Source organism: Sparus aurata, chromosome 15 (genome assembly GCF_900880675.1).
Source record: "Sparus aurata chromosome 15, fSpaAur1.1, whole genome shotgun sequence".
Taxonomy (NCBI): Eukaryota; Metazoa; Chordata; class Actinopteri; order Spariformes; family Sparidae; genus Sparus; species Sparus aurata.
The window spans coordinates 24,096,070-24,118,913 of NC_044201.1; the positions used below are offsets into that span (position 1 = coordinate 24,096,070).

Here is a 22,844-nt window from a genome sequence, read left to right on the forward strand (position 1 = left end):
ATGATGCTTTTTACAAAAACACTGGTGAACCATCTATTTTTAATTTAAAGCAAACATCCCCACGTCTACAACAAGTGGGATCGATACACAAGTAGCCGTCAAACGCTGCGGTTCAACAACACCGTTCAGCGGTATTTTAAAGAACATCTTTCAAATGTATAATTTATAGACAAATTAAAATGTTTTGTGAGGTTTTATGATGTCACATTCTATTTCAAATTTCTAAGCATACTCTTTCATCTCTATGAAGACAGTCTCAGACCATCCAACTCGTACACTACAGGTACGAGTTGGTCCTCCAACTACACAGATACACAGTAGATACAAGCTGACTGACCTCCAGGCCTCTGCTCTGCTTCTCCCCGAGGGACGCTGTGTGAGTGATGAGCGGGATGTGGGGCTTGGGAGAAACTGAGCAGAGGGTTTTGGTGAGGTTTGGTCCAAGTCCTTCTTGGTGCATCCCTATTAATTCACTTGCCACCTCAGGACAACCTGCAGAGGCAGTAAACAAAAAGTTTCAAAGAACTATGGAGACAAAACCATCGACTGCTGAGTAGTTATCCAACATCGGTGTAGATGCATAAGACAAATAAGACCTGTATTATTTGGTTAAAAATAATCCTTATTTTTTAATGATCACTTTTGGGGCGCTATGCTATTTAAAAAAAAACAAAGTAAAAGAAGAATATATTAGCAACTAAGCAAACAAAAGATCACATTTCAGCAGAATTAGTATTACTTTAGACGAGTGTTTCTCTCAACTGGTGCACCAAAAAGAACATATCTCTGTTTATTCTATTTTACGCACTGAAATGTGGCCCAGATATTACATATTCTCACACTTCATCAGCATTTGCCATTTTTGTTTTTGGAATGTGACTTTTTTTATTATTGCACATTCAGCCCCAATGGGCTATCCTTCTCCTCCCAGTTCTTGACAACCCCAACCCTTCAGAGAGCGCTGTTTACAGAAAAATAAGCATAAAACTAAAAACAACTAACATGGCTCTAATATCTATTTTTGTGTGTGTGTATATATATATATATATATTTTTTTTTTTTGCACCATGATTTTGAGCGCGTGCTCACAGTGAAAGAGATATTCATGGAACACTTTTGGACGGATTGTGAGCAGAACTCAGTCGAGCAGAATTTGAAAAAGTTTGTTCCCTGATTTGACATCCACCATTTGAAGACAGCAGTGCACACTGACTGATAGTATACCATGAAAGCGATGGGTTAGCAGATGGGATCAACCAAAATAAGCACTTTTTTCCATTTTGTTTTTAAATTAATCTACTCTACATCTACAGATAGATTTCCCATAACCACTGTAATAGCTTCCTGTATATGCATGGCATCTCTATGGCAGAGTAACAGGACTAATGTGCTGAAGTCAAGCCTTTCAGATTCGAGGACTTTACAGCAAATGATGTGGCCAGACATTACGACTCTGAAACAAAAGTGACGCATTTTAACTTGTGTTTATTTTAAGTTGACTTGACTTGATTCTTCAGGTTTTGCAGACCAAGCTGTAATGCATTAAAAACACACAAAATACATCTGTCAGTGTTGGACCAGGGACTGAAAAGTACAATACCCATCTAAAATCACCTGGAGTTCCATCATTTCCCCACTAGATGTCACCCACTGACCATACAATACAAGCCGGGGTGCTTGTAAGGTGTCATACAATTCAGAGTGAGGACACAGTTCACATCTAACCACCAACAACCCAGCCAATTCAAAAGTTTTACCATGAATAGTGTATATTTTGCACACAGAAGACCATGTGTTTTACTTGTATCCCTGCAAGAACTTCAGCAATGACTAATAATAAGCACATCAAATTTATTAAAAATATACCTGGCCTATGAAAATAAGATCTGAAAGAACATTTATGCCGTTATGCTTGTTAGCTTGTGTTTATCTGATTGCACATGCTCCAACTTTATTCAAAAAATACCTACATCCAGATGTGTACATTACATTTGTCCAACCCATCAGAGGACAGCTGGTTTGGCTTTAGGCTCATTAAGCATGTGTTAATAACGTGTAATCCAATGAAATACAGCAAGCAGAATGGAAAATAAAGACTAAAAGCACATCTTAATAATATGATGCTCAGGAGGATGGATGGAGCCAGGATGTGGCATGTGTGTATGACGTCATTTCTCCATGTACTGTGCGCCATTTTGGAAGAAAAAAAAAATCACGGATAATTTCCGTGGTCTTGACAGATCTGGACCCGAGTCTTCACACTGATTGTGGATGCTATCTATTTCCCCGAGCAAGCCGCATTGGTTGATTAGGTATTGGAAGCCGTGTACAGCAAGAGCTGCTACATGAAGCAATGGCGGGTAAGCTACTTTTGAAGGCAGGAAAAGGACCCACCTCACTTGGTGTGTGTGATGGCCTGAATCTGCAAGTTAGCTCGTAGCCCAACGTTAGCGCTGGCGAGCTAAAGTGGCTAGTTGTCAAACTGTGTCACTGTCAGGTCATTTTATCGCCAGACGAAACGCGGGGCAGATGCTGACTAACGCTGTGCTCTTTCCACAGGAGTTGCAGGAGGAAATGATTTTCAGTGGTGTTTCTCACAAGTGAAAGGAGCGATAGATGAAGATGTTGCGGAAGGTATGTAGCTAACGTTAGCTTGGCGGCTAAAGCTAAAACGGTGGGGAGCTAGCTGGATGGTCTGATGATGATGCTCAGGGGGCTTCACATGAGATGCACGATAGCTCGACTGTCGAGCGGGCTTTAATACAACACAGCTGTCGTGACTGATGTGAGCTGGTTTGTGGATCACTTGCACGAACGCCCTTTCCTGTGTAAATGACTGTATGTCGCTTGCTAGCTGTATGCTAGCTGGTGGCTAAGCTATTAAAGGGGAGCGACCGTGTCCATGACGTCAATGTGCTGCGTCCATAAATTGTCGAGTGACATCATGCTTGTTTTCATTCATTCATACATGAATGGGTGTGCGTGGTGTGCGTGTCTGGCTGTCAGTGTGCCTGCTGCTTCATTTCAGAGAAATGACATTAGCACCAGACTGCAGCCTTCTGTCCTAGCTGTCAACACAACTATCATCCGGAAAGCTGAGCTGTTCACTCTGATTCACTCTGATTTATGTCCACTTTCAGCCGACATAATCTCAACAGTTGAGTTCAACTATTCTGGAGAATTGCTTGCAACTGGAGATAAAGGAGGCAGAGTAGTGATATTTCAACATGAACAGGAGGTAAGATTCCCATCAAGTAACCGACGAGCATCCTCATTCAGTTTTGTGTTGCACTGACTAAATATACATCTTGTAACTTATGTCTGCAATATTTGTTTTCAGTCTAAGAATCGTCCACACCTGCGCGGGGAGTACAACGTCTATAGCACTTTTCAGAGTCACGAGCCAGAATTTGACTATTTGAAAAGTTTAGAAATCGAAGAAAAAATTAATAAAATAAGATGGCTACCCCAACAAAATGCTGCTCACTTTCTACTTTCGACAAACGGTAAAGGGTTTACTTTCTTATCTACTATCATATTTAAGAGTTTGGTGTGACCTGACTTCAACCTCTAATTTGAACAACTTTCTGTTGTCTGTTTTCATCAGATAAAACTATCAAATTGTGGAAAATAAGTGAAAGAGATAAACGAGCGGAAGGGTACAACCTGAAAGATGAAGATGGACGACTCAGAGACCCCTTTAGAATCACCTCTTTACGGGTTTGTTTCGTCACACATCAGACCTGTCTCATTTTTTTTGGACGTGGCTTTTAAAAAATCTTGTCTAAAAGCGCATGTGTTGTGTTTCAGGTACCAGTACTGATGCCAATGGATCTCATGGTAGAAGCAAGCCCACGGAGGATCTTTGCAAATGCGCACACCTATCACATTAATTCCATTTCTGTAAATAGTGATCATGAAACGTACCTCTCCGCAGATGACCTAAGAATAAATCTATGGCACTTGGAAATCACAGACAGAAGTTTTAGTATCCTTTTTCCTCATCAGAGAACCGATATGAGATGTGTGCTCTATAGACAATGCACTGTATAATCATGAAATGTAAGACTGCTGGTTCCTTAACAGTGTGTTCCCAGATATTGTAGACATCAAGCCCGCCAACATGGAGGAACTGACAGAAGTAATCACAGCTGCTGAGTGCCATCCACACCAATGCAATGTATTTGTGTACAGCAGTAGCAAAGGCACCATCCGCCTGTGTGACATGCGAGCAGCAGCGCTCTGCGACAGGCACTCGAAGTGTAAGTACCTCCATTGTAGTGCTTGAATCTTCAGCTAATCAGTCTGTCAGTGTAAACGTGCTTGGAAATGTATTAAATTAGCAGTCTATGTAAGATTTAGATTTCCTACTTGTCCCCGTTGTGTATATTGTAAAAAATAGATAAGGGTATTTTACGTAATGTGTTATAGATTGCTGTTTCAAAAGATACATGTCTGTTAGGGTAACATAAAAACCTTGCAATGTTAATGAAAGTGAGAAAAAATAGCTGGGTTCAATCCTTTAACTGGATCCACACCAAAAGTTAATGGGGTCTATTCTGGGCCAAGCTCCATCAATGGAAATCAGTTCAGTGGTTTTTGTCTAATCCTGCCTACCAACCAACCAACCAACCAACCAACAGAGACAGGTGAAAACATAACCTTGTTGACGAAGGTATTGGTGATGATGGGATTATTTCGAGGGTTTGTACCAAACAAGCATTTTCCCTTACATCTGGAGAATAGGATTTGTAGGCATCTGTAGCGTCACAGTGCTTCATTTGTAATTGTTCGCTGTGACTGATGTAACCTCTTTCTTTAATTGCACTTGGTGATATTACGATTCCGAACACATTTTGATTAATTGTTCAGGCTTAATGTGTTGCTTCACTCGCTAAAACCAATAAAAACACATCTTAATCTGGAGCATTCCCATGCTCGGAACACTTTGGAAAAAAATAAGGGATTGTGATGATTTCTCTTTCTTTTTTCAGTCTTCGAGGAGCCTGAGGACCCAAGCAGCCGATCCTTCTTCTCTGAGATCATCTCCTCCATCTCGGACGTGAAGTTCAGTCACAGCGGACGCTATATGATGACACGTGACTACCTCTCCGTCAAAGTTTGGGACCTCAACATGGAGAACAGGCCAGTGGAGACGTATCAGGTGCATGAACATACTTATCCAATGACTTCAAAAATAACTGACATGTGAGAGAAGACAATGAGCCCTACAGTGTTTTAGTGACAGCCTCACATCAAACGTTGTGCATTTTATAAAGACTAGAAAGATTTCTGTGATCAAGAGATCAAGGCGTCAGACGGTTCAACTTCCACAATACATCAGAACTTTCCCCTAAAAATATAACAACACATTTTTTTGTTTTTTATTAAAGCTAGTAATGGTTATATAAAGGTGTAAATAACGTACAAAAATACAAAGAATGCGATCCTTTCATCGAAAGGCATGCAGTCTCCTTGTGGCTCACAGAAATAGCCTCACAGGAGTGACTGCTTAGCTACACAATCTGCACTCACTATTCCCTGATGTGAAAACATAGGGTGAAACTGCAATACTCAGGCCACATAGAATTCTAGCTGGATGAGCTCACACTTCAATGATATCCATACACATAAAGGTATTAGACTCAAGTGAATATGTCGTCTAAGTGACATGTCTTGTTTCAGGTCCATGAATACCTTCGCAGTAAACTCTGCTCCTTGTATGAAAACGACTGCATCTTTGACAAGTTCGAGTGCTGCTGGAACGGCAGTGACAGGTACGTTTCTCTATTCTTGCACGTGATAGCTTTCCACTGGTGACATCACGTTTTTCTTGAAGCGAATGTAGACAACAATTTGAATCTTCTCTCTCCGTCAGTGCCATCATGACCGGCTCCTACAACAACTTCTTCCGAATGTTTGACCGCAACACCAGGCGGGACATCACACTGGAGGCGTCCCGGGAGAGCAGCAAACCACGGGCTACGCTCAAACCACGCAAAGTGTCCACTGGCGGCAAAAGGAAGAAGGATGAGATCAGCGTGGACAGCCTGGACTTCAACAAGAAGATCCTCCACACTGCCTGGCACCCCAAAGATAACGTGATAGCTGTGGCAGCCACCAACAACTTGTACATTTTCCAGGACAAAATCAACTAGAAGATTTGGGGCTCCAGAGGATAGGGCTTTTACCGTACCTGTGTAGTTAAGCCTACTACTTGTCTATCTGTATAAGAAGAAACAGCCTCGTTGTCCTCCTGGTGAAGAATTCGAAAGCACGTGTCTACTTTTTTTGCCACAGGAGGTTGATCTATAGGCCTGTTTTATTTTGAGTCTGAGCTTAGGTTGTTTTTGCCTTTGGCACCAGGGCAATCAACATGCCCCCCTGACCCAGAAAGCCCAATTCGGGTCTAATTGATGGAATGGCACTCCCTAGAGGTCAAACTCTTGAACGTTGGTGTTTGTGTTGACATTTTAAGCCTTCATTTCATGATTTAACGACAGAACTCTTGGAAGCCCTTAAAATGACGTCTTGTCAAAGTTGTAACATCATCTCAAAGATTTTGGGCCCTCTGAAGCACGGATTAATGGCCAATAAGCCTAACTGTAACATTCCCCCATTGGCCATGTATTCAGGCCAAACTACTGGTGGAAGAGGCCGTGAATTTGGAAAGTGGACCTGTTTCTTTTCTCCCCCTCCCCTCCTCTTACTTTACCCCAGTCAATACGGTGACATAATTTCACTGACTGTATCTACTCAAGTACACCTTGTCATCCACATAATAAAAGAAACTAAAACTACAGATGTGTTTTTAAATTTAGAAGTATGTATTAAAACATGTTTATTGCTTTGCATGTTTTTATGTTGTAGAGAGGTGGAAAAATGTCCAGTCACACCACTGTCTTTGAGCAGATCTCAAGCAAACTTGTTATGGAAATACTATTCGGGGCTACCAGTTTCAGAACCACTGTTGGAGACAACCGATGATGTGTTTGTGTCAAGAGATTAATTTCTAGTTTTTGACCATGTTTTAGGGTGCAGGCTGGAAACTACATGGCACAAGATGGGGCCCAGGACAAAGGGAATCTGCAGCCTTAATACCTACTTCTATCAGTGACAGCTACAAGTTATGTCCCCAAACGTTTTACAAACCTCATGTGCATTATTTGTAAATCCTATTTTATAGAGTTATGTCCTCATATACTGCTGCTATATGTGGCTGTCTATGAAAACACAAAGGAGGAAAATTGCACATCGTACAGTTTATGTGATAGAGTGCCTCCGAATCATGTAATAAGTAGGAAATTCAGACAGGCCTCATACATGTGCCCTTATTCATTTATTAGGGATGTCACCCAAATTTGAGCCGCGTTATTGCAAATGTGGATCTTATCTCCGTAGTTGTGAATGCAGAAATGAAGGTTGACTACACGACACACGAAACATATACTGATTACATTAAAACAAACACATAATAATGCATTGTCTTTGTCCATTGATTCCTAACATGGTGGCAATGTATTCACTTGTTTATTATTTTGACCAAAGTTCAATAAAATTTTAATTGTGTTCATCTGCATGTCTTCCCTTTTCTTTGTAGTCAAATCCATGTTTCTACACAAATCCATCAGAGCCATGTATGTTTTTCTAACTTTTATTTCGAGCAGGGTGAATAAAGTGGGCCACACCAGCAAGATATTCGACTTTGTTACAATCACAATTTACTATTGCATAAATAGAGCAATCAATAATGGATGCAATCACTTAAAATACGAGGCTAATGATCCCTTGGACAAAATAAAAATACAAGTGAAAACAATTCATCCATCTCTGATCTGAAAAAAAAGATACAGGAGAGTAAATAATTTTAAATCAAAAGTGATTTCTCATTGCAAAAAGAAAAAGGCAATGTTGACGGCATACATCAGTTCCCTAACGTGCAGATTTAAGGAGCAGGAAGCAGCGAAACAGTCATCTCCAGGCCAGGACAGGGACTACAGCAAGGAGGAGAGAATTGGTCACTGTTGTGTTCAGGTGCATGGTACACCATGAAACAGCAATGACAGATCCTCAACTCTACACAAAGGTGTGAGTGACGTGGGGCACTCAATCAAATTGGACCATGTCACGTGGCCACATATCCCTTGATATTCAGAAGGTCCCATTTTAAGGCATGCCAAGATAAGTCGAGTTAAGGTGACGTGGAGTCACAACACACCACCGCCCTTCTTAGTAGGTGTTGTGGGTGGTTAGACGCTTCCCAATGTATATCCTAAAAAGGAAAAAACACAAATGTAAAGTAAGTTCATTTATCTATACCTCAACATTATCACCATAGATTTCTACCCAGCAGCTAATGTAAAAAAAACCCATTTTGATTGGTTCTATAGGGGCGTATTACAAATTTGCGCTGTTCTAATTCATGTCAACACAGTAATACAAAGCATCCCAAGTATTTGGGACACACATAACGAGTGTCATGTACACTCTCAGGTTCATAGTGTTGCGCATATAAATAGTTCACATCACCAGCTAAATCACAGACACTAAACGTGAGGAAACATTAAAGGTTTTTACTGGCTATCCATCCAACCATTCATCCAATCACTCTGATCAATGAGCATGTGAATGTAGTCTGTGGTGATTTTCTGTGTTTTGGTTATCATTTTCTCTTCTATCCTGCATATAGTAGTGGATTCATGAGAGTAAATTCAAATGGCAAATGTAAATACAATTGTTGTCCCAGCACCAAAACACAAAACACAACACTGGAATCTACTGCTCTCAAATTGATTGACAGGTGATTTAATAGGTACACACACACCAGACAGCCACTAAATTATTCATGTTGTGATGGAGCAATTAAAGGTCTGTTTGCATCAGTGATGCTCATGAACCATTGGTAAACAGGTCTTTATTTTCATATGTGATTATTTAAAAAAAGAAATGTGTTGTTAATGGTTTCCATTATCATTGAAAATGAAAAAATACATACATTCTATGTGGTAAATGCTTTTTCAGGATCCATCTGCAATTGCTTCTACAGGTTCCCGTTAAGCGTTTTAGTTTTTCAGACACTGTAATTTGACCAGAGTTAGAGACTGAATGATGTTGCTTACCCTAGGCCGACAGCAAGTATGTGAGAAATGATTAATGAGGGAAGGAACAGCTTCAGAAAGTCAGCAGACAGAACGCCTCCCTTCTTCATGACGCTGGTGTTCCTAATGCTGAGAGAGGTCGAGCGCTTAGGGTACTTCAGCAGGAACTCCCTACAGAGAAGCACATTAATTTTTCAATGTTTTTGAATTCATTAAATTCAATGAGAGCCAGTCGAATGTCATTCCGACACATCTGCTCACACAGACATCTTCATTTCCATCTTTTTTTCATTCTATGAATTACAATTACAAATCATGGCATTAAATAAATATAATAGGATTTTTTTTTTTAAAAGATTAACACAGATTTAATACTTACAGCTGCTTTTTCAATCTGTTTAAATCACCATTGTTTTTCCAATTAGTAGTCATTACTTCATTATCAGAGGATAAGTTGTTACATTATGACAATTATGAAATTCCTAATGAAGTTTGACGTTTCAGTTCACTGATGTCTTTTAAGACAGTACCATTCAGTTTATTGTAACACAGTAAGATATCTTAGATAAGTATATGATAACCCTCTTTGAGGGCTCATTACAACAATATTTATTTGTATATTGGCCAACAGATAAATATTTGGATTTCTTCCTCATCATTATCAGTGTCTTCATCCGTCCCAAAAATCAACCATCAGTCAGGCTCGAGTTCAACGGCACACTATTGTGTAATCTGGGAATGGTGACGTTTACTAAGATAACAGCACCTAATTTATATTACAAAGTTAGTGGCGGCTACTCACTTTGGTGGACTGTTCTCAGGTCGACTCGACCAGTCCCAGATCCAGTCAGCATTTTTCTTCATCAGGTTCTCTACTTCTCGTCTCCTCTCTTGGAAGTCTTCATCTGACTAAAAATGGACAATTGATAACAGTGGATAAGAACACATCCAGCAACAACTTAGCTATCACATCACTGATATTTAAAAACGAGACTATGCTGTCAATCGTCATGCAGATTGATGTTTTACAACACCTTGTTGCAGGCATTGATATTGTAACGTGCACATGAGCAAAATTGACATCACAGGACATGAAACGTCAAGTGAGACAAATTAACTTTTTCACATTTCTAAACTTTCTGACAATCAGTAGTTGTAATCATTGTGACTTACACTTATTCTGACATAACAAGAATAGCCTCTATGGAGTTACACTAATCAAAATTAGTTGGGGATATTACAAAATAAACAATCAAATGAAACAATAAAATATCCCAATATCTCCCTAACTAATTTTGAGCAGTGTATTCAAGTTATCTGGGGAAAATTCCAAATGTATTCAATAAAATTATACATTTTCAGACAGTGGTACATACATTTTAATCTAGGTCAGTGGTTCCAACAAATATACCTGTGAGCTGTTTCCCTCTGAGCCTCGCCACAGAAGAAGTGGGGTCTGCGCTCTAAGTGGACTGTTGTGAAGAAAACAACACCACAACTCTGGTCACTTAAAACACATGTTTGGATACCAATTCTTGACAATCTGTATTGCACAACACATAAGAAGGGCACAGACTTTGCTTCCCTATTTCATCACAGACCTGTTGCACTGAGAGCTTCCTTTGGAGCTGTTTCGGCCGGACTCGTTCTGTGCATCTAGCAGCATTTTCTCCAGGTCCCCCTCCTGGATGGCTGTTGGGATTTGCTCCTGGCTCCCGTGATGACTCGTACTTTGAGAGCCAGTGCCACTGAAATGCAGCTCTACCCAGGAGCCTTAAATCAAACAACACAGTTGTTACACTCTTTTTAACAAACACTGATGGATATCCAGTATAGTATCACTTCCCTACACTAGACTGGGACTGTATGTCCTTAAAGGTGGGGTAATTACAGTAGAAGAATAAACAGATACAGCCTGTCCCTGGCTTGAAGGCATTTTGATTTCGCAACGTTGCATATAAGCCCCATTACCTAACTAGGTCAGTGAGCTGTCCTCTTTTGATCTGCCCTCGTTTTAAAGATCGATAAAATAACGCTTTAACACTCAGCATTATTCTAAGCAAGTTATCTTAATTTCTAGACTGTTCAGCTCAGGCTATGTTAGCTAATTTAACGTTATGTACCTCCTGTTTACTAAACTCAGCTAGCGCTAGCATCAACACTGACTGCTGAGCTAAGCGTCAGGCAGGTTTTGTCGTGTTTACTTTACCTTGCAAACTCTCGTCCGACGAATTATCCTTCTGGAGAGACATCGTAGCGATATGTAATCTCGGAGGTCCACTTGTTAGCGCAGTCTTGGAGGCCTATATGTAAGCGAAATGGTGGCGAAATCTATGTCAGCAGCTGGAGCCCCAACTACCACAATAACAATGACGCAATATTGTGTTTATCTAGAGCGTGATTGGCTGTGAAAGGGGCACGCGGACCGGCCACAGCGCGCATGCTCGTAAGCACGCTTTGCAAAAAGCCTAAATACACGTGATTGCCAAATGTCATCGGTTTAGCTCCACCATTATATATATCAACGACAGGGAGGCATTGCTCGTGTCATATTGTCTGCACTTTGATTGAACCTTATGTATGATGGCAGTTCCACACACCTGTCTGCAGGTGGCAGTCAGAGCTCATACCTCACCAAGCATGCAGGGTGTAGTTCATACACCACACCTGACATTCAAATTCAATAAATAAATAAATATCACAATATAAAATTCAATATCAAGCAGGCTATGTGTCTATTGCAGAGTCTTAATGTTCAGGCTTGTATTGATCAGCATCAAAGAGTCTCAACAAATCAACAGTATTTATATTCTTGGCTAAGGAGAATAGAAGGACGTAAACCTTGTTTCTAATGATTTCTTTTAATTAACAATCCCACAAGGGACCTTTGACAAGGTAAAACAAACATATTTATTGGTCGTGATTTCTTGAAGAGGCAACTCCAAATTTGAGACCGGCAAATCTAATTATGTTTGTACCACAGAGATTAGTATGACTGATTATTATTGCAAAATTAAATTATTTCCACAATTGAGGGGGCTTATTATTCTGGGGTGAATTGTCCTTCCTGGCAGACCTTGGTTTACACAGAATATACGAGTCTTAATGGATCATTTCAAAATAGAGATAAATTATTTGGGTAACCATTAAAAAGTACTTACTGCAGTTTTTCTCCTTACCAAAGAAAAAACAAGCTTGCACAAACAGGGGATATTAATTCAATCCCCTTTAGTGCTACATCAGGGTTTTGCTTGGCAATTACTCTTATTTTCTGTACTTATTTTTGGGGTAATTTAATGTTCACATTGCAATTACTGTAAACAGTAAGTACACGTTCTCTATTTTGTCACATTATTGAGGGAACAGTCAATTAAGAACCATGTACAGTCAGTCTCAATAGAATACATACTGATTGAATCATAAATAAAAAATAAAGATCAATTTTCTATATACCCACTAATAGAGAAAATATACCTTTTGTCATACTGCACAAAGCAATACCTGGCCAGACGGAAACCTCATTCACAGTAGACATATCCACAGATAATAGCATTGTGAGGGCCAGTAATCACCACAATTTCCCCAAATTCACGTCAGTGCCATGACAAGGCGTATGGAACTGAAACTACTCAATGCCAAAAAAGTAGGCAACTCTCAAAACAAAGAAACCAATAATATGAGAAAGGAAATGATTTCTATATTCCAAAAACAAAGCCTCTATATTTTAATAACTAGAACCTCTAGAGAGTATCATGTTCAGTGTTGTTCAATGTAGTCAAAACTACGGTGTTAAAACATTTTCAGTGATGTTGTTGATACGATCAACACTGCATATGTTTATGGTGCTCAATAACAACTAAATAAACATTTATGAAAGCAGAAGCCATAAAAAATGTATCACAGTTAATATTTCAAATGATATTACATTCTGTTGGTGTAAGTTGTTTATATTTTCATGTAGTGCTGTCAGAATTTATGATGGAAGGAATACTGGCAGTAATTTTGTTAAGTGTTATAAATGTTGTTTTCCACTCCACATCCCCGCTCTCATTAAAAAAATGTGCTCACCAGATGGCATATGTCCCGAAACGGATGCATTGTACAGTGTTAATACCCCACTATTGCTACATTGAATTGTCTGCCATCCCACGTGCACCACATGGCTTCGACTACAAGCCTTATTTAGATTTCAGCACAGAATTTGATAAACAATAACTACAAAAGATACCATGAAAAACACCTTTTAGCCCTTTTATTAACTCACAATAGCAATGTGTACTGGATTAAGCAGTGCCACTCGATGAATAGGAGGAAGTGGCCCCCCCCTCACCCAGGCCATTAAATTAAATCAGAAATTACCGTCTGGAAGTCTATCCCACGATCACCACAGATAACCTACCATTACCAGAAATAAAGTTGGAGCGCAGAAAAAAGGAACCCAATCCTTATTGTTGGCTATAAGTCAGTGTCAGTTTTGGGCACAAGAAGAAAAAACACAAATGTCCCCTCATCTCACCCACAAGCCATTCTCTACACTTGTAACGTGTAATCAACAGGTTGGAAATTAAAAAAAAAAAAAAATGGATGTAAAGAGGTGAGGTACAACACTTCACAGTAACACACTCAAACACTTTAAAATGGTTTGTACATCATGTAGGCCTAAACCTTCTCTGAGTGATACTCAGTTCTGTATTGACTCCACTTTTACAAGGCGTGGTAATGTGTTTCTTGGAGACATACCCACATGGTGTACTGTTCATCAGTTCCATCAAGGAGAGCAGCCATTAATCCTTTCCAAAGAAACTTCCTCCAGCACCTGTTGGAGGATACCAAACACCAATGGACTGTAGGCTGTATAAGACGAAAGAGGTGTAAGATAAAAAAGAAGCTAAGAATATAATTGATAAAATGCCAATAAGTGTCTATAAATGGTAAGTCCAAATTCAGTGCTTTTTTGTCTGAGAGGGATACCAGTTGATGAGCTGCCCAAGTAAGCACGATTAGCCTAATCAAAAAATCAGAAATTAGGCTACTGTCTGGAAGTCTATCTCACAGTCACCACAGATAACTTACCATTACCAAAAATAAAGTCGTAAAGCAGAAGAAAATGAAGTCCTGCTCTGCATCAGCAAGATAGAGAAAGAATTCATTTTACCCGAACCCTACAAGGAAATCAATCATTATTGAGAGTTATTAGTCAGTATCAGTTTTTGGCACAAGAACAGGGAACACAAAGTGTCTATAAATGGTCCGAATTCAGTGCTTTAGTTGTCTGAGTGGAATAAATAGCGCTGTTTATGGGATTATAACTATGCAGTGATAAATCTACATTTGAGCCATGGAGCTTCCTCAATGTTAAAGACTTTTTGGTCAACACTTATCACTATTTTGGAGACATTTTTTCAGATTCCTGAACTTTAGTAGGGAAAAATATTAAACAGAATAAACAGTATATCTACTTCTTCCATAGGGTCCTCTTCAGCACACACTACTCTTATTTAATATGTTTATACCCTGAATATCGCACTCATTTTTCCTACTGGTAGTGAGATTTGCCACTTCCGGCAGCCATTTTATTGCAATTTTGGGAAATTGACTTAGCTAGCATACGTTAGCTAACGTTGAATACGTAGCTTCATGTTGTACACCGATTTTATTTTATTCCAACGCTATAAAAGGTCTCTCGGGGATTCAGGAAAGCTGTGAAAAACTCCGGTAAGTGTTGTCAGACACCAGAGAAGATTTTAGAACTTGCTTAAACAAACGCTAGCTCTTAGCAGCTAACTTTAGCTAATAGTCAATCAAAACGTCTCAAGTGCAACTCAAGCAGGGGCTAACGTTAGCTACAATGGGGTCATATACTTAATTATTTTATACGAAATACATCATTGGTCTACAATCATTCATATTACAATAGTGATGATTCAGTTATTCTTTAACACCCCTTTATATTTTTGTTCCCAAACGCTGGTCCTCATTAAACGTCATTAGCGTGTCGGCATACATTTGGCTAGCTAACATTATCTCCTCAGTTACCACTTCAATTGCTGTTAGCAACAAGGACCACAGGCAATATCAAAAACAAAATGTTAAAAACAAGCAATTACCTTTTCAGGAGTGGAAAGGGAATTTTCTAATGCTTGACGAAGGGACTTCTGTCGATTCAAGTCATCTGGAAATAAAACACACCATGTGCCATCTGCTGACCTGTTCAGGTAACTTCCACAACACACCAACCTGAATCCACACTGACAGTATGAGTGTAGAAGAAATCATAACTACATGTTTCAGAGAAAGTAAATATTTTACGATGTGTACTTATTGCAACCATTTCTCATAATTTGAATGTGGTCACAGGCTCAGGTGCATCAGCAGGACCACTCTAATATCCACTCCTATGCTTAAAAAAACATTATTATTATTATTATTATTATTATTGAATACCAACCAAACTGAACACTGAAAATTGCTCACTAAAATGTTCCTTAAGGAATTTTTATTAGTTTATTTTATTTATTTATTTTTTTTACTTTTGTTGAGTTTTACAAATGTAGTAACACTCAGTGGTTTAAATTTAGCCCACCATCCCGCCACAAATACACAGCGTGTTGTCTTGTCAAGAAAACTGGATTCCAATGACCGTCCCTGACATCCTGAGATATTATTTTTACTGCAAGTAATAACCTCAGATGTTGATTTCTGCATGATGTAACCATGTCATGTTTTCACTTCAAAATAATGTGACTTGTGTTTCCAGTGTCCACAACAGTAGTCAGAGGGTTTGTCCTGTCAAAAAGAGCCAAACAAAAAATAAATAATAATGCTGACACAGACACAACAGATGACAGGGTGAAAAAAAGAGAAGCAAGGATTCCATAGAGATGCCCCAGTTGATAGTGTGGTACAGCATGGTCTGTCTGTGCGTAGGTGTGTTTACTGACATCATATTGAGGGATGAATTGTTGTCCGCAACAGCTGGTTGGCGGAGACAGATAAAGTACAGTGACAGTAAGCTGAAGATGGTGTTTACTCTGTGTCAGTACGCCTGTATGCAGCTGATGTCCTGTGTTTTGCCGAAGTGTGTGCATGTGGATGAGAGTAGGCCAGACTGGAATTGGATACGATCGATGGCATAGACAGGGCAAGACGGCTAAGGAAGAATTATAGTGTCCGGAGCAGGAGCTTTGCCAGAGCTTAATTTGGTATCAGTGAGGATTCACTGCAGAGCATAGAGAGCATTGATGTAGATGATGCATGAAGTTTCACAGACAGCAGAGTATCTGTACCTGTGATAATAGCAAGCAAAAAAAAAGCAACATTTTCAAACTTATGTCATTCTTTTCAATTTAATTTGACCTTATTTGTGACAGATTTTAAGGTTGATACTGTTCTGACCAACTGGTGTGTTATCCTACACACTTGTTTCCATTGAATTTATATATCTTCTTAGATTTTTGAGGTCATGGTCATATGTTTTTGGACAGTATCACCCCTCTGCCCCCTATTTTTTCTTATCGCTCTCTAACCCCATATTACACACTTTTTACACAGATTTTCGTGTTTATGAAGGAAACATTGCAGATTATTGTTTTTAAAATGCTCAAAATGAATAGCCAAAACAGACCCAAAAAACCTGGAGCACCTAATTTGTTATACAAATATTATATGAGGAATTATGGACTAACATTTCAAATGTCATATTCTGTGCCTATTGTGTATACAGTATAATACTCCTGTTCTGGTTGTTGCTGGGATAGATACTTTAACAGTAATTACATTTCTGTCACATTCTATATATTATTATCCATGACTCTATCTAAATTTTTATAACATTTTTGGAATGGCATATCTATTTATTTATTTATTGAATCATTTATTTGTTTATTTTTCATTTTTGGCAGTACTGGGATCTCCATAATATTTGGGGAAAAAATAGGTAAAATATGAAAACATGAATAAGTAAAGACTATGTTGTCTTACCCAAAGAATGAACTTCCCTTTGTTGATAAATTTGATATATTTAGTAAATTCCACATGATCTATGTGTTTTGGCTCACTGAAACCCCAGTGGGATCCTCATTCCTCTGGGATCTTCTTTAGCCCCTTTCAGATGAGCATGTTTTGCTTTTCTGGATGAGCCAAGAAAATATAACAACCTACGATCTTTTTTTTTAATCCTAAATACTTATCACAATAATCCCTTTATCGGGAACTGCATATCAACATGCCCTCTAATATGTGCAGTCTTGGCAGGCAAAAAATAAATTGGCCTGCAAGTCATTCAGAAAATATCCCTGTTATCACATTTTTGTACTGGTGTGGTTTTACATTTTTTAGGTCATGCAAAAAGGCAATCATCCTCTCCATTCTTAGACAGCTGTAATTAAATGCATTAAACACAATTTAAAAAACTAGGGGTTGAAGCAAGATTCATTGAGAATAATTTCCATTACAGATGCAACGGTGAGCAGAATGAGTAGACAAAGTAACAGAGATTGCATGAGCCAAATTAAGCAGGACCTTCCTGCTGCTGTCATCCCTCAGAATATAATTTGATTATCTCGCATCCTTATCAATTCAAGGGGGAGGAAGTATTATACGCATGATGCATTGTGCTCAATTCATAATGAATGACCCAACATTCAATTAAAAACACTCTATTCATCACAAGCTATGATTTAAACTGGTTAGTATGGTTTCGACGCGTCTGTCTGACTCTGTAGGATCCCGCCTCGCCAACCTCTGCATGTCTGGGATGTGGACTGTTTCCATTGGCCTGCTTGCTCAAGCCTCTTTGAGATACATGACTAGCAGCTTTAACAATCACTTATTGAGTTGTATGCAGGAGAAATTAGAAGGAAATGGAGAAGGCGAGCTGTGTGAAAGTTGTGGGAACTCTTGCCAGAAGCATCTTATAAAGTATGTTTTTATAAGCTCTTGTGTCACAGCAAGCATAAATCGTGATGCTCTCAAGTGGCCTTTTAGAGGGGCAATAAATCATGGTCGCAGTAAAGTGGATGTGTGAGTGTGTACACAACTAACCAAACTGTTTACAGTTGTAACCAGACATAATTTACAGTGACGTGAAGTGAGGCATAGAAGATTGAAGTCCAAATTTAATTTAGACATTACAGATTATAAAACATTCAGTAACACAGGATTAATTTAATATGTCACCAGTGTTCTTGTGGTTTAACTAATTGAGAGATATCGCCGTTGCAGCTCTTGATGAATTTCTGTGATTTTTTTCTATTTCATTTGTCTTTTTGGCCAATGGGTATTTTGACATTTAATCTCTCTATTGCTCGGCGAGTATGTGCTTTAAAAACATAATGAATGCCTCTTGTTGCTCAAGCATAGCGAAAGACTCCATTGTAGTTTTCATTTTAATTAAAGGATGCGTTCAGATTGCAATCACTAAGCTTTAATCTTAGAGGAACACATTGACGCGCAATCGAAGAGGGCCAAGTCAAATTATTTTAAAGACTGTGTTTCATTTTTGTTATGGTACTAAATGTCCCATATGGTGGATTGCTCAGCATGAGCCTAATATAAATGGCTACATTGAAATTCAAATGTTCCAACAACAATTGTAATTGATTGATTTTTTGGGTCACTCTTCATAAGTGCTGTAATGACAGGGACCACTTATGTTTCCCAATGCAGTTTATACATATTGATCCCAACTGTAAGCATCAGTGTCCCAGCAAAGCCTCGCAATGTTTAAACAACTTGCGGAAATGGCTTTATCTTGCATAAACTGTCTTTGCCGCAGAACCTCGAATACAAACGTTTTCTAATATTTCTCTCATCGGATTGTTCGTGGGAACTCAGCAATACATAAGGTCTGTAGTTCACCATTTGTGGTGAGTAAAAGATGTTGTATTTTGAGATCCAGAGATGTGGTTGAACCCAAACATGTGTACCACAGGAATCTCAAAACACCAGAGTCCCAGAGAGCGAGTCATGGGAATCATCTACTCACTGTACTGTATATATATGAGAGGTGGTTAGTGGAAAAGTTTGCTAGTTGAAGCAATCAGGGATGACACATTTACTTTATGTTATGTTCCCAGGCTGGTTGAAAAGTCTTTGTTGAATCAAAGTCAATATGCAGAAAGGTTATGGTGTTGTGATGAGAGTGCTAAAAAGGAGAAGAGACAGAGGAGATGGAGTAAAGGAACAGAACACATTGATAACCTTGTGTTGATTTTAACCTCACAGTGTCATTTGCGGCAGCCACTCATATTTCTATCGCTGCCTGGTTTCTGTTTGACTCCAGGGGATGATTTAATGATATCCTGATATGCAGGGCTATAATTCATGATAACCTGCATTCAATATCGTTGTGCCATGGTCCACACCTCCTAGGCATAATTATCTTTCGATGTAATTGTCTTGTTCTCATGCTTGTTATGATGAGTGAAGAAGATAGTTGGTGGTATGGGAATACGACGGTTACAGATGCAGTGTGCTTTCATGTGTTCTTACTACTGTTTGTAGACTACAGTTGTACAAAGACAAATAGTTAGAAAGGTCACATTTACTATAACTATCTGCTTTTCTTATTCTGATGGCAATTACAGAGAGAGAACATTAGTTTCTAAACAATGTGTGTCATTTTGGGGATTTCATCTGATGTACTTATTGCTGCCATGAGCGTGACTCAGTTTTCAGTCAGTATGAAATTATTGGCCATGTTTGCTCACATTATTTGTAACAAACTGCACAGTGACTGTGTGTAAAAGAAACTATTGCACTCCAATATGGCTTTTATTTTGAAAAATGGTTGAATGAAGCTTGCATGTGCAGTGATGTGAGCCTTAAATATCTGTCTTTGTGTGGCCAACATTGTTTTTTCACTGTTTGTCAAATCAAACATCTGTCAGGAGATTATCTCTGACTGATACATTTAAATACTGTAACAAAACAAATACACACACACACACAGGGAAAATGTTGTTATTCATGTTATCACAGTTATACAGTGTCAAAATCTAAATGTAATGGTTGTCACAATGTAAAAGAAACTGCACAACAGACATTTGTTGCATTATTTAATATAACAAAACAAACATTCACTGATGTGGAAGAACACAAACTGTTAAAACACAAAGACACATGTCACATTTTTCAAATATTCAGTAGATATATTTTAATATCTTCTTAACATAATATTTACACTGATATGACCCTTAATGCAGATGACCAGAAATGCTGTGAAGTGCATTCATAAACATCTTATTTATAACTGTCTTCTGCCCCTTTTGCAAAGGATCTTTTTAAAAGACCTCCTGAAGTCATTATTGAATATAGTGTATATAACAGGATTAAGTGAGCTATTGCAGTAACCCAACCAGAAAAACATATCGAACAGTGTCTTTGGAACAAAGTCAGGGCAAATCACAGTAGTAAGTATGTATGTGAAGAAAAAGGGGGACCAGCAGAGAACAAACGCTCCCATGACCACAGCCAGAACAAATGTGAAGCGCCTCTCTCTGCGCTGCCTTTCTTTCCACCTGCCCACTCTCACACAGGGCTGCACCTCTGGCTTCACCCGAGCCACTTTGGTTGTTATTATACCCCTCTTCTTCATTCGGGAACACAGGATGGTGTCATTCCCATCAGACGAGGACGGCTCTTCCTCCACATCGAGCCCAGTGACCTCTCTACCCTGACCTCTTTCCACCTCCCCCACTTCTCCCTCCTTTCTCTCTAGGTTGCCAAATTCTTTTTGCTTCTCACCTGGCGGGTCTCTGGTTCTTTTCTTGGCAATCAGGTAGATTCTTACATACATCAGAATCATGACTGCGCAGGGTAGAAAGAAAGAGGCAATGCTGGAGAAACAGATGTACCATTTTTCTTCAGTAACTTCACACTTTTCAACAACGGTCTTTTCATCAGCGGTATTTTTCTTTTTAATGAGCGGAGGGAATGAAATGAGGGCTGCCAGTACCCAAACTATGAGTATTGTGCATTTAACCCTGCGCGGTGTCCTTCTCAGGTTGTACTCAATGGCTTGAGAAACGGACCAGTATCTGTCCAGGCTGATGGCACACAGGTGAATGATGGATGAGGTGCAGAAGAGCACGTCCAAAGCCAGGTAGATTCCACACCACACTTTTCCAAAGTACCAGTAACCCATCAGTTCCTTCGCTAAAGAGAATGGTATCACCAGGGTGGCAAGCAGGATGTCTGCACATGCCAGAGAGACTAAAAACAAGTTCTGGGGTGCTCTCAAGGCTCGGCTTGTGGTCACAGCAATCACTACCATGACATTGCCAAACACAATCATCAGAATGAGGATAACCCCCAGGATCGTTAGAGTAAACTGCACAGTATAAGGGTGCTCGTTAGGCAAAGTCTCATTACTGCTGTTGGAGTTAGGACAATCCATCACGATGAGCCGTGGTTTCGATGATATTGACTGAGCACCGTCTTTTAAGGAGCTTTGAAAAGCGGCGATTGCCAGAAGTCTGTTAGTATCATCCATTCAAGAGCGCAGAATCAGAGAACTGAGCCTCTTCGTTTTGCTCCCTGGAAGATATTGTTGAAAAGAAATCTTTGCTTCTGTCAGTGAAAAATAGACACCATCTGAGAAGAATTACGAGAAATGTTTCTTAACATTAAAAAGACAAAAAATATATTGAATTGACTTGAATTTATTCCCACATCAGATCACTCAAAAATAGAAATAGTCTTTTAAGAAGAATTCTTCCTCCACCAACCATTCAGAATAAAAACTTGCATCCCTTGGAAGACATTTCATAAAACAGACTTACATTGCAGAGAGAGTGCTGGCTCAGGCAGATCTTTTCATCTGTTGTGGGTGAAGAGGAGAGTACGTCTTTTATATGGGTTGATCTGACGTTGAGGATCTGTGATGCTGGCTCCACTTCAGTGCGAACGGGAATGGGCGGAGTTCATCTGCAGCAGGAGATTTAAAAGCAATTTGGTGAAGCTCCCAGACCCTGAAACCATCGGCTGATTATGACTTTAACAGTATTTGTGATTTATTGGAGTAATATCTGCAGTCTATTAAATTACAATGGATTAAGAGTACACTCTATATGGCTTTGCGGTTCATGAACAAAATGTTCAGATATATCTTCAGAGGAAATAATATTTGAATCTATATAAGATCAGAGCCGCTTAGTGAAGAAATCTGTCACTAGTAGAGCAAGAGAACAGCAAGAGCAGTATATTTGAGAGAATAAAAGTTTCAGCTTGACAAATGTTTGCCTTACTGATAACAAAGCATAATAAATCAAAGTGTGTGCTGAGTCATTTTAATCTACTCAATACACAAAAAAACCATTAAAGTTTCAGTGTTTCTTGGACTGAACTAGTCAACTACACTGCAAAAATATGCTGCTGTACGATATTTATAGCAAAGTTTGACTCATGAGTGCCGTATAATATCATACACTGCTGAGGAGAACATAAAAGGAGAACTCCATCTAGGGATGTCCATGGCATTATGTTATTGTAATAGTCTATCAACGTGCTGCTTTATTTAAAGTTGATTCAAGCATGTCAACCAGCATTCATTGACAGCCATCGACTTTAGGATTGTTATGTGATTTATCTAGCGCTCAATACGTGATTTTTACCATAATGACTCAATGATATTTATTCATTAGGAGCATTAAAAGGCTTTGTGTGTAAAGAGATAAGCATCTCAGTCCTCTGAGGCATCTTGGTGCTGTACTCTGGTCATTAAAATTAATACTAAAGTACAAAGTC

The 22,844-nt window shown here is 39.1% G+C and overlaps 4 protein-coding genes and 1 long non-coding RNA gene across 10 annotated transcripts in view; 2 read left to right on the forward strand and 3 right to left on the reverse strand.

Moving 5' to 3' along the window:
* Positions 1 to 2,165: 2,165 nt before the first annotated feature.
* LOC115596468 (protein phosphatase 2, regulatory subunit B, delta) lies at positions 2,166 to 7,569 on the forward strand. The gene is made up of 10 exons (XM_030441618.1): positions 2,166 to 2,360; positions 2,560 to 2,634; positions 3,141 to 3,238; positions 3,341 to 3,506; positions 3,608 to 3,720; positions 3,811 to 3,988; positions 4,098 to 4,262; positions 4,995 to 5,164; positions 5,686 to 5,777; positions 5,879 to 7,569. Exons 1-10 carry the CDS (start codon positions 2,354 to 2,356, stop codon positions 6,156 to 6,158), a joined length of 1,344 nt encoding a protein of 447 aa, XP_030297478.1. The 5' UTR covers positions 2,166 to 2,353; the 3' UTR covers positions 6,159 to 7,569.
* A 71-nt stretch (positions 7,570 to 7,640) lies between these two features.
* Positions 7,641 to 11,501, reverse strand: bnip4 (BCL2 interacting protein 4). Its single transcript, XM_030441625.1, has 6 exons — positions 11,308 to 11,501; positions 10,700 to 10,871; positions 10,510 to 10,570; positions 9,901 to 10,007; positions 9,120 to 9,269; positions 7,641 to 8,272 (listed from the first exon to the last, which is right to left on the reverse strand). The coding sequence occupies exons 1-6, from the start codon at positions 11,348 to 11,350 to the stop codon at positions 8,230 to 8,232; spliced, it is 576 nt and encodes a 191-aa protein (XP_030297485.1). The 5' UTR covers positions 11,351 to 11,501; the 3' UTR covers positions 7,641 to 8,229.
* Positions 11,502 to 13,837: 2,336 nt separating this feature from the next.
* LOC115596473 (uncharacterized) lies at positions 13,838 to 15,346 on the reverse strand. The gene is made up of 3 exons (XR_003986908.1): positions 15,206 to 15,346; positions 14,172 to 14,260; positions 13,838 to 13,914 (listed from the first exon to the last, which is right to left on the reverse strand). It is a non-coding gene; the product is annotated as an uncharacterized LOC115596473 (long non-coding RNA).
* A 4,800-nt stretch (positions 15,347 to 20,146) lies between these two features.
* Positions 20,147 to 22,003, reverse strand: LOC115596469 (alpha-2A adrenergic receptor-like). 3 transcript variants are annotated; one of them, XM_030441621.1, is made up of 2 exons: positions 21,881 to 22,003; positions 20,147 to 21,635 (listed from the first exon to the last, which is right to left on the reverse strand). In XM_030441621.1, the coding sequence occupies exon 2, from the start codon at positions 21,589 to 21,591 to the stop codon at positions 20,344 to 20,346; it is 1,248 nt and encodes a 415-aa protein (XP_030297481.1). In that variant the 5' UTR covers positions 21,592 to 21,635; positions 21,881 to 22,003; the 3' UTR covers positions 20,147 to 20,343. The 3 variants fall into 3 exon arrangements, with proteins under 3 accessions (XP_030297481.1, XP_030297482.1, XP_030297480.1); XM_030441622.1 differs by having other exon boundaries at positions 20,147 to 21,668; XM_030441620.1 differs by having other exon boundaries at positions 20,147 to 21,692.
* LOC115596465 (VPS10 domain-containing receptor SorCS1-like) overlaps positions 21,099 to 22,844 on the forward strand; it is a 138,371-nt gene continuing 136,625 nt past the window's right edge. For 3 of the 4 annotated variants that reach the window (XM_030441612.1, XM_030441613.1, XM_030441614.1), the window contains exon 1: positions 21,099 to 21,201. In XM_030441612.1, the coding sequence (XP_030297472.1) occupies positions 21,164 to 21,201 (38 nt within the window). In that variant the 5' untranslated portion in view covers positions 21,099 to 21,163. The remainder of the gene's footprint in view (positions 21,202 to 22,844) is intronic. The other variant, XM_030441615.1, reaches the window with a different exon arrangement.